Source organism: Poecilia formosa, unplaced genomic scaffold (assembly GCF_000485575.1).
Source record: "Poecilia formosa unplaced genomic scaffold, Poecilia_formosa-5.1.2 Scaffold64, whole genome shotgun sequence".
NCBI classification, from domain to species: domain Eukaryota; kingdom Metazoa; phylum Chordata; class Actinopteri; order Cyprinodontiformes; family Poeciliidae; genus Poecilia; species Poecilia formosa.
Genome location: NW_006800003.1, coordinates 27,981 through 39,764, shown reverse-complemented (window position 1 = coordinate 39,764; position 11,784 = coordinate 27,981). Strand labels below are relative to the sequence as shown.

The 11,784-nt window shown below is 40.1% G+C and overlaps 1 protein-coding gene across 2 annotated transcripts in view; it reads left to right on the top strand.

The window, feature by feature from the left end:
• The first annotated feature begins 6,336 nt into the window (after positions 1-6,336).
• Positions 6,337-11,784, top strand: part of LOC103139798 (vasoactive intestinal polypeptide receptor-like) — a 33,350-nt gene continuing 27,902 nt past the window's right edge. For both annotated transcript variants that reach the window (XM_016672720.1, XM_016672719.1), the window contains exon 1: positions 6,337-6,577. In XM_016672720.1, the coding sequence (XP_016528206.1) occupies positions 6,565-6,577 (13 nt within the window). In that variant the 5' untranslated portion in view covers positions 6,337-6,564. The remainder of the gene's footprint in view (positions 6,578-11,784) is intronic.

Sequence of the window (11,784 nt, the reverse complement as noted above, 5' to 3'; positions counted from 1 at the left end):
TGAGGCACATTAAGTTGCACCTGAATAATACATTGGAAGGTTATTGAAACAGAGAGAAAACGCAAAGGTATTCTGACTTGTCTTGCTTTGAAAGGTGTGGGTCGCTTGAAAAGCAGGTTCTGAACTTTTCCTGAAATGCACCTGTTCCAGTTTTTGTCCTGGTGACATTCAGCTTCTTTAATCGCTGCTCCCCGTTGAACGTTACAACACATCTAGTGGACATAACAGAGCCATAACGCTCTAATTAACTTCACATCTCTTTAGCTGGTTGGTGGACTGAGCATCTGGATGAGAAGATGAGAGGCATGATTCCAGTCACAAATCATTAAAAAGAGACTTACAGGTGGGATTATTTGTCCCCAAGCACTTTTTATTGGACCTGACTTCCAAATGGAGAAGGCATCAAGAATATAGTGTGTAAAAATTAATGCAAAGATGTTTGGATTAACTTTTAAAACTGATAATTGTTTTATATTTGTTCATATTTGTAGACCCAGAGCTGCAGTTTAACGGGTCAGGATTGAAATGAAGCTAGTCTCATTCATTCATTTTTTATATTTTATTTTTATTATTAATATTTAAATCCTGAGGCATAAAAGTGCTTAACCGGACGAATCTGAGCATTAGCGCTATAAATTTTAATGTTAAAAGCCCTTTTATAGAGTAACTGCAAGAAATGTAATGGTATATCATCTGAACTCAGGTTTTAAAATTCTTCTCCATATGACAGAGACCATCACATCTTTCAGATAAGATGTTTGATGGCTCTAACCATTTCACACCGCGGGGACCGTATTACTTTAGGATCAAAGGTGACATTACTGAGTGAAACGGCGTTCTGCTAAGCTAATTTCTCTCTCTCTGTGTCACAGATGGACACGGCTCTTTCCGTGCAGCAGCTCCGACTCTCCTGCCGTACCTTCAAGGCTCTGACGAGTTTCAGTGGAGGAGGCTATCGTGACACTACTGACTCTGGTGCAGTCGCATCGCTCCTGCTGTGTGGGCATCATTTGAAAGTCCCTCAGCCAAGTGGCAGATTCGGTCATCTTGTCAGAACGTTAAGCATTCAGAACGTATTGTGCTGACTGCAGCTCATCGCTCGCTACTTTTGTCAGCTGCTGCACCTGATGGATTAGAAGCGATTTTCTCCCAGCAGAATAACCACTTACTTTATTTTAGTGCTTTTGTGATTGAAGTTTGCGAGATGATGCAATTATTAGGACACATTTAATGGGTGAAAAAGAGGACTGGTGATCCTTGAAGCTTTTCACGTGTTCAAATTAGAGATTCAGTTCTCGGAAAAACTCGCTGCCGATTTTGTGTTTTCTTCTCAAAGTCAGCTCTAAATAACATTGATCAATGGAAATAGCCCACCCAATTGTCTCAAGGATTTTTATGAGCATTTAAATAGCTTCCCGTCATATTAAAAATCCTGATTTAATTTTAAAGTCAAGTATTATCCTTTTTTGCTTTTAGTGCATATGCTTAAATTCAATAAATTAGAATATGTATTCTGATGAAGCTCGTTTGTGGGATTGGAAGCACCTTTTGAAAATGTCAACCTTTTGTGTAGGTAATAAACATGCTTTTCACTAAGCCCACATTTCTGAATTAAAGATATACTTTGACACGTTTGATGTAATATGTTTTCATTAGCTGGAGCCAGAACATCACCCTGAAGGCTTGGAAACATCATTCTGTGTGTAATTAATCTTTAAAATGTGTTTCAATTAGTGAAATGAGTTGCAAAAATAAATAAACTTTTAAAATAATATTCTAATTTATTGAACAACTTTGTTAAAGACAAGAATGAAAAACAATAAAACAAACAAAACAAGTCTTTATGAAGAACTCATTATTCACAGAAAACAAGTGCTGCACAAATATGGACAGAAAGTCCACTCAGAGAGGAAGAAGGCATTATTTCAATAGGAGCATTGAAACTCAAATAGATTGCACAAACACTCACAAACCCAATCCATCTTTAATCGAGCTGTAAGTGCATCTTAACAGAAATGAAGTCTGTTCCAACTAAGCATGGAGGTTTTCTTCCACCCTAGAGGAAAACAGGAAGTAGAAACAACCTCTTCAAGTAGCAGTGAAGTCTTACCTAAGCTCGTTATAAAACAAGCACAAAACTATCAATAATGTTAATGCTGTGACAGAATGCAGTAGATATTGTTCTGTGTCGAATAATTGTCACCCTCCAGCAATAAATGGATTTTTAATGTTTTTTTTTGCCTGTGTTAATCGTTCCTGTAGCTTACAGAAAGGCTACAGATTACCTTCCTCTGGCCTCGTTTGGTTTGGTTTAGGAGCAAGTTTGCAGTATTTAAGAGAGAGAGAGATGTAATTTTTCATAAGGCTAATCTTTTATCTAGAATAATTACAAAACCGTAGACTGAAGCTTGAATCTATCTATATATATATATAACTCCCAGAAGGATAATGATTGAATTTAATGTTTGCTAACAACCCTGCACCTCCCTTGCAACTCTCTCCAACATCGACTTGTCACATGAAGACTTCTCAAAGGATTTTGTCTATATAAGGAGTTGCTGCTAATATAGCACATGTAGACTGAGTTCATTTGGAAGTACTTGAAGTAGTTACACAATTAAATAAAATGTGCAGCTATTTTAACATCTTGCTTAGATTTAAGTGTAAAAGGATCAGAGGGAAGTGCATTAAGAACCGTCAGACACGGCTGAGAGTATGTAGTTGCTGTGTTTGAAAGATGACAGCGCCACAGCTGGGACACTGTTCTTCCTGACCTGACAGACAGAAAATCAGGTTGGCTGTCAATGTGATTGCTGTCAACGCGATGTACCTCCATTATGTTGTGCTCTATGTGTGTCATGTTCTACCTCTCGCTTCTGCCAGCCGCCTGCAGCGGTGCTTACCGCACCTTCGCTGCACACACACGAGAACACTGCCATGCCGAAGCTAAAGTAATCTTCAGGAAATGGGAATTCCTGGAAGGAAGTGTATCCTGACCTGCTAGAGCATCTGGACTGGTGCAAATGGAAATGTGGAAACTGCTTGCTTGTCTGTCACAAAGAATAGAACTAATAGATAAGAAAATATGCCCTGTTTGTCAGTAATTTGATGTGGTATGGATTTAGAGAAATATTTTAACTTCTGTAATGCGTGGATCATTTCTGTGGGAAACTCATTCATAAGAGACTTAAACTGTGAAAATTATAACTGTAGTTTCCTCTGAAGAGTTTAATCTGTAAGATTAATTTTGTAGCATGTGAATCTGAGATGAGTCTCTTAAATTGGCCCACAGATGGCAGAAGATAAATGGGTACAAAAACATATTTTCTTTGCAAAACATGCCATTCTTTTCAAAGTCTTTATTTGTCTTTTGAATAATCTGTGAAGTATTGTGCTTCTAACGCTTTAGAGTAATTATTTCTGCAATAAGTACCTTGTGCAGGCATCAGCAAATACCCTGAAATGTCCTCATAACAATACTTTATGTACCCAGATGGACAGATACCCCGGTATCAGTAGGTACAGTTATGTTTTTCTTAACTGCCTCATAAAAATGTTTTAAATATCAGGCTTTCTTGAATATTAACAAAACTAATTGCGTGCTTCCTATTAAAGTTTCATTATTATTCCAGCTTTAGATTCAACTTCAGCCGAATCAGCCAGGTCATAATTATTGTTCCTCTCATTCAGAAACAACAAAGAGTTGCTTTTTAGTGATAAAGCATTGAGTTTTTATTTTTTTATTTGTTTTTTTTTTATAATCCACTCCCAATTTCCTGTTGCTTTGTTAGCTCCAACCAGGCTCGGCTGGCTAAAGTCCTGCCTGCACACACCTGAATTACAAGCTGACAACGGCGCCTCGCACGCTAATGCTCTCACCTTCACCTCCGGTTGCGTTTTTTTTTTTTTTTAATGGAGAGAGCGAAAGGACTATGCTCGGTGCATGGATGAACGGCAGCAATGGCGGTGGGAGGACTAATGGAAAACCACATTGTGTGGTCACAAGAGAACGTTTTATGATGATAGTTTTATTATTTCTGTTTAATTGTCTTGCGGGATTGTTACAAAGGAGAAAAATGGGATGCGTGCTTGCTGTAGGGTTAAAATATTTTATTCCACATTACTGATTTTACTCAACAGTCCATGCTAATTTATTGGTAACAATTTCCTGACGATAAAAAGTTGTGTTACAGGAGAAGAAACCAGCAACAGACAATGCTCTTGTAAAAATGAAAGTACGTGCGCATTACTAAAAATGAATTGCATTTCATTAGAGGTTCTTTCAGTGCAACTCTTACATTTTATAGGTCAGAAAGGTGAAGGTAACAGCCAAAGGCAATAAAAGACCTTTTCATGGTGAGGTTAAATGTCTTTATTTTATCATGAAACTTATGTTTTCTGAGAGTTTTCAGAGATCATGTCGGCTTTCACGTTCAAGGCAGGTGTGTGTTAAGACCTCACAAAGAGCAGGTAACGCATAAAAAAAAAAAAAACACACGTCTGGGTTTCTGTTTGTGTTTTTCTGTAGCACTGCTCTGCCTTCTTCTCTATCCATATTCATGAACGAGCTCCTGCTGAGAGACGACAGCGAGAGTGAAGTCAGTCACAAAGACAGCTGGAAGCTGTGAGGTCCAGTCCTCTGTGAGTGGCGGCCAATCAGCTGGGACGGACACGCAGGTGAACATCCGACGTGGCAGGACGGATGAAGGCTGCGTCGGTGTGACTGCAGCGGGGCTTTGACAGAGGAATGGTGGATTTAAAGGTGCTCACACACCTTGGAGATAAAACTGTCTCCCACAGTTTGATACATCTCTCCTGCACCTACCTTTTCATGACTTTCCTCGAGCCGTAGTGACAAAACAGTGATGAAAAGTGCTATGATGAGTCTAAACTTCCTTGGTTATTCTGGACGCATCTTTTCGCATCAGCAGTAAATGCACTACTCCAGCATTATGGATGACAGACTTTATGCATGCAATTGGTCTGCAGATTATTTATTTAAGGGACCATGTGTCACAATTGGCTGCTTCTTTCTACCATTATGATAATGAGATGCTGGACGCCTCGTGTAGACATCCTCTGTTTCCTGTACCTGGGTGGTCACCATGTCCCATTCTGCCTAAAACCACCGCTAATGGGAATTTCAATAGATCATGCTGCGTTTTAGGATTTGTCTACACTTTTTTTTTTCAGTTATTAAAGTTGCAGGAGCTTGACTTCAAGGCTGTAGATATTAGCCCGAAAGGCACAGGGAGGTGTATGACAACATAGTGACCAATACATCAGGAAATGATACATAAGGAAGAAGAAAATGGGCTTTTATAAACGCTAAAAGTTACATCCCACTAATATGTCAGGAAATATTAGCCTCATATGAAAGAAGAATGGTTAAACTGGACAGGAAAAATAAACCGCGACAACATAAAGAGAAACTTTGAACAAGAAGTGACAAACACACTCTACTTTTTGAGAACGTTTGGGTCCTTCATGTGTATTCAGCAATGTGCTATTAGCTTGTTGTGGAGAGTACAATATCTCTCCAGTTGTAAGCATAAAAAATATATTTGTGCTGCATAATGGGACTTGAGGATTCACAATTAAATTAAATGGTTATTTTGGCGTCTTTGGGGTTCTGGACAGAATTTGATCATCTGTTGTAAAAGATATACCAACTGGAATATTTGTCATTGAACGGAGATTCTTAAAAATAAAATGTGCAACTCATTGAAATGTTATTTGCCTTCAAAAGGGAGTGTTTTCTTAGACTTAGGACCACCTTACACGTCAGATCACACACTCGGGGTTCTCAGTGTACCAAATAAATACTATCAGATCACATCTAATTGAGTTACTTGAATTGCTTTGTTATCTGCCTGGATAAGGTGATATCATTCCAGTGTAGTTATTAATTACATTCATTTGCTATGATTTCTGTAAGCATTTTTAGGCTTTTTCAGTTGCATTGCTGGTAATTCTGTGATTTCTCGCTGAGAAAATCAGATTTATTTTCTAGGCATTTAGAAAGGTTTACCAGTACGTGCACACTTTGTTTTAACTTGGCCACACCGACGCTCCTGATAAAATCATCCTTCAGCGTGCCTGTCAGACCGCGTTCAGCCTCTGTTTATTTGAAGAAGATTAAATGGAATATTAGGGATTACACAGGAATTAATTACCGGCCTCTCTTACCGACACAGTCCTCCGACAGCACGCAGCGAGATGACAGCCTTGTTAACGGCCCCCCGGGACCGGCGCCGTGGAGTTGTGAATGGCGGAGGGGAGGGACGGAGGGGAAGGGAGGTGGAGCTGATGCAGCTCTCCTACTGCTGGAGAGGCGCGCAGACAGGAGCGCGGTCTGATCTAGCAGCAGCAGCAGCAGCAGCAGCAGCCTTTTCCCCCCAACTCAGTTCTCCTCATGTCTAAGTAGTTTTTACAGAGGAGAAATCACCTGATCCAAACAGGACTGATTCAACTTCCCACCAGCTGTCCTTTGCTGAAACTGGGAAAAGAAACGGACGACAGGATGGATTCTTTCCAGCTGCTTTTTCTGCTGCTGCTGTACGGATGTCTTCCAAAAGTAAGTGTTTTTTTTTTATTTATTTATTTTAAAATAGCCTGATAATCCTGTTAAGGCATTTGGTTGATTTGATTGTTTCGCATTTCACTACTACCACTGTAATGTTTACCCAAAAGTGATTGATCTACTTAACAATATTCCTACTAAATGAAATTAATGTAATTTAATCACTTAGATTTACAGTGAAAGCCTTGAATTGTTGACATCATATCTACTTTCTACATTGTCCCTGCCACTTGTTGACAACCTAAAGACGTTTGGCTTTTTCTGAAACATTTTTTCATCCTTTTCTCAGAAGGTGACTCAGAACGTTTAATTTCTCGGTAGTCGTCGACGGATGCTCTCTGCCCAGTGAAGAAAGCGTTTGTAATTCAAATAGATGGTCTAAGCCAAGGCCACGCTGGTATAAAGTAGACATTTTTCAACAGACTGGATTGTGAGTCAGAGCAACTGAATGGGACCTGAATTCAGCTGCTTTTACCTTCAGTCATTGTTTTCGCTCTCCAATAATGTGCAGCAATCAGTGCATTCAAAGTGGATGACGATGGAGAAAGACAAGGGATGTCTGGAAAAATGTATTTCCTAATCCGTCCATCCATCCATTGATTGGATGACTGTTGGCTTTTTGTGGAACTGCGCAGGATGATTGCTTCACTATCCCATTTGTTTGTAGGTTCCTTTTTTTAACCATTAAAACCTCCCTTGCTAAGATGGGAAAATCAGTGGCTCCACATACTTTGGTCTTGTCTATTCACACTCAAACCTCACGTGAAATTTTGTGGTCTTATCAGAAGCATTTATGCTTGTGCTGATCTCTGTTCACTTGCACAGCTGTCCAGACACTGGTGTGATTTCAAAGAAGTGGGATGCTTTTTCTCCCCGTTCTCAAATACTTGTGAGAGGCAATCAAAGACAACTCTAGGACACGAATGATGGTTGTGGATTAAGTGTAGCTACTGCCCACGGAGAAGGGCTCCCTTCAGGCCCAAAATAATAAAGACTCTCTGCCTCCTTGCCTTTGATTACTTCTGGGCCACCCTGACGCCTTGCATTAACCGGAATCATCACTTGTTGATCCGGCTTAGTGGCTCTTGCCGTGCGTCTTTCCCAAAGTCCTCTGTGGTGGCTTTAAAGTGACACAGCCTGACATGTTACATCAATACATTCAGTGAGAAAATGTGGTGCTCAAGCCTGCACAGAAAGTCCCCTAAGTGGGTAAAAACTGCGCGCCAGTGGCTGAATGTCACTGTTATCGATTTAACACAAAGCATATGGGAGACAGAGGAAGAAGAGGACAGAGAGCGCGGCGGGCGATAATAACTCGTCCTTCCCTCTGGATGTGAAAAACAAAATCACCTGACTGACACCGAGAGGAACCATCTGAATAAATAAAGTCCGTCTTCGTCTAAACTGTTTGCGTTCGAGTGCAGCTGGGCGATTTCCTGTTGTGGTTACAGAATGAGAAATGAGGTAAATTTTGACGGAAAGCATTCGTTTGACACGCCTCCTGCTAGTTAACAGAGCAGGCCGTGACAAATGAGTTTCCGTCAGAGCAGCCATAAACAGAACACTTCAAATAACACAACAAAGCTTAATTAAAAGAAAGTTCTTCAGCGGGGACGGAGAGGGGTGCTTTTTTTTTATCAGTTTCATAAAAAAGGCTGCGAAGCAGCATTTTCAAATCAGCATAGAAAGCAAAATTTAAGCAGGCATCAATCAGGTCAGAGATAACATCAAGCTCTTTGAAAACAGATGGCTGCTAGAGACGAATGAGGCAGCCAGCGTGAACATCAATGTCGACTGAAACGCAGCAACCAACATGAATAATCATGTCCAGTTACGTTTTAGTGTGAGCAGCCCGTTTCCTGTTGCCTGAGCTTCCAACGGTTCAAGAAGCCATTTTACCATTCTCCCATCTTTCCATGATATCATTTGTACTGATGGCCTAAATTGTAATCTTTTCCCAAGCCCAACCAAGCAGAACATTCATTTTCACTGTTTCACGCCGCCTCCCTGCAGACAGACGCTCGCTGTCCTCTTACTTTCGGCTGACATGAACTGGATTACTTTTTCGGTGCGGCGCTTCAGTCGCCATGCAATCACCCTAATATCGTTGCATTGTTCGTTTTCAGTGCAGCTCCGAGCAATCGATGTTTAGTCACATTTTGACCAAGAAGTAAGAAAGCATTTTTTTTTCCTTTTCTCTTTCTATTGTCTCATTTTTCATTGCTGTATCAGACGAGGAGAGAAGCAAGCAAGAGAAAACTGTCTGAATTTGTGTCTGGTGTGAGACTCAACAAAACATTATCTCAGCCATGTCGCTCTAACAACACAGCTGGATGTTCGGTTAGCTGAACATCACTACACAGCTCACCTCCTCACGCTTTTTTTTTTTTTTTTGTCTAGCTACATGTTTCTTTAAACCCCCTCAGGGGCGAGCAAGCAGACCCTGCTAAGATGTGCCAGCTGAGTTTCTGCAGAGAAGCAATCAAGCAGGTCCACAATCATATGAAGAGCACCTGTTTTTGTTTCACCAGGCACATATCCTTTTGTTTCGTCATTAAATATTTAAGTGCTTTTAAAATGAAGCAACTTATAACAAGTAAAAATGTATGACTTTGGCTGCCCTGTTGTCATAACAATAAACCACGTTGTGTTTGGCAATTTGTTCCCTGTTATATCTAACATGTTTAGTCACTTGAGCAAACATGACTTTGGCACAAACTGAAAAGATGTATCTATGAACATCTGCTATAGTAATCTGCTAAATTTTAATATATAAAAAAAGGTTTTGGAAAGGTTTTCTGTGATGCATCAAGAATGCAGTTTACCCCCCGTTACATAAGATAGAGAGTTGAAGTTTGTTTGTGTTGCATTTTACCAATGATGTTTCTGTAATTAAAATGATCTCATTAAAGAGATGAGACAAGAAAGGCAAGATCTCCGAGCCAATAAATACACCTCCACCTGTGCAAGGAGATGGGAATGCACTGACCTTGCTATGACATAGATCTCCCGAAAGGAAAGGAACGCACATACCTCCAAATTGTGCAAATAGGCTGTTCTCAAATTTTTTTGTTCTGGAGCCTCAAAACAGGAGCTCCATATTGTTTCAAGACGGGGTAAAGGAGAAGGGCAGAGTGTGAGAAAGGTAAAACGTGATTGATATGGTTTACAACAAAATTTCAAACTAGTTGCAGCACAAGCAGGTTCGGGTTTTGGAGCCTGGGTGTGACAGACTCTTGGGGATATCTTTTGGATTTTGAGTTTAGTGATGACAACACTGTATAAAGTATATGCACACAGAATGCTGTGGCAGATGGAGCTGTGCTGCTCCCTCATGCTGTGAATGAGCTCAAGAAAAGACTGATGTTTATTCTCATCTTTACTGCAAGGCTGAAACCTTGCTAAGGAGGTTCGCAGCGTACAGAGTGTTGTCATTAGATGGCCATGAAAGCAGCAGAAAAGAAAGACCTAGACGTGACATAGTTTCATGTTTGCACTGAATAGGTTTCCTGACTTTGACGTGATCCATCAATGCTCAAATAGCCTCTGAGGTTCTGGAGTCTTGGGCAGCGTTAATCTGGTTTGAAGGAGGACTAATGCCTGCTGTTCTGACATTTTCACAGTAATATAAATGTCTTTGAAATCTAAAATAAAATAGGAGGCAGCTCATGAAGCCATTTCTGGTCCTGTGTAAACCTGAATCTGTGTGTCCTTATCATAAACCTCTATTTTTTATCCGATGATAATTGTTTCCAAGTAAATAGCATTTCTAGGAACGGACGGTCTTTCCCACATTTAAATGACACACTATGGATAAGATATCCTGACTTATTGTAACTTGCAGTCTGAACAAATATCTTATTGCGAAAGTCGATGAATGTTGCAGTACACTGATTGTCTTGGGAAAAAAAAAAAACATCTGCTGAAAAGCTGGTTGTGCAGGAGAAAAAAAAAGGGTAAAAGGGCAAAACGCTGTGCTGCTGGTTTGACAGAAAAAAAGGTAAGATGTAAAAGAATGTAAATGTTTCTGGCCACATGCGCAGCTTGTGCAGCAGACACAAAGGAAGAAGAGATGGATGTGAAACAGTCCACGACCACCATCATGTTTAGGAGCTCAGACACAATCCTTCAGCCGGATATTGTTCTTTTAAAACCTTTGAGGATTGCCTCTTCTGGTCAGGTTCTTTCAGATTTTGAAACTAATGGAGAAGTGTAGCAGCACTGTTCATTTTTCCAAAGACAAACGGTTGTTGCTTATGCTGTTTTCACTACTACGTCTGACTAGAGGTGGTACATACGCTGCTTAAATGGCTGTCGGACTTCACGCCTGCTGTGTTTTGGAGGTGTGTGCTGGAATATTAATGACTGACTTACTGGGGACTTACATTGAAAGTTTTCCATTGACTTTCTGTTGCCCTTATTGAAACCTAAATAAACTGAATTTAAAACGATTACATAATTTTACTTTCTTTCAGGTTGTGTAAAAAAAAAAAAAAGGTTGCTCTGGACTGGATTCATGTAATTGAGGAATTGAGGATTCTACTGTTTTTTTTTTTTTTTTTTTTTTTTTTACAGATTATTTTTCTCCACAGTAATTTGTGGGATGTTATTTATTAGTTCACTAAACATGTGTTTAAAAGTGACACACTTCTTTGAGTTTGGCTAGTAGAGTCATTCATGTCTAATGCTTTTTTTCTCTTTTTTTTTGCACATTTGTTAATAAATCCTAAAATTATTGAGCGAGGATTGCACATGGTGCAGACGTTGCTCCACATAGAGATGGAGGCTGGATATAAAGGCATCACGCTGGATAGATGGGTCGCACAATGACACAAGCCTCTCCTTTCATTTTTCCCTCAACTCTTCTCGTCTTTTATTTGATCATTATCTCCCCATCGTACAAGGGAAAGCATGGCTGCCATTTTAAAGAACAACAGTCCCTAAAAATTGAGACGCATCAGCCTGGCAGGCCCTCATGATGAGCTCTGCTCAAACTATCAGAGCTGACAGGTATTTATGAGATGTTTTTCTTGCTAAGCTGCAGTGTGTGTGTGTGTGTGTGCTTCCCCAGGGCTTTGCACAGGTCCACTTATCACCGACTGCAAGGTTTAGGACATGGAGATTGATTTATTGTTCAATTTTGCTGTCGGTGTGGAAGAAGAAGTGTTCAACTGGAGATGTTAGAAGTGTATTTTCAACCT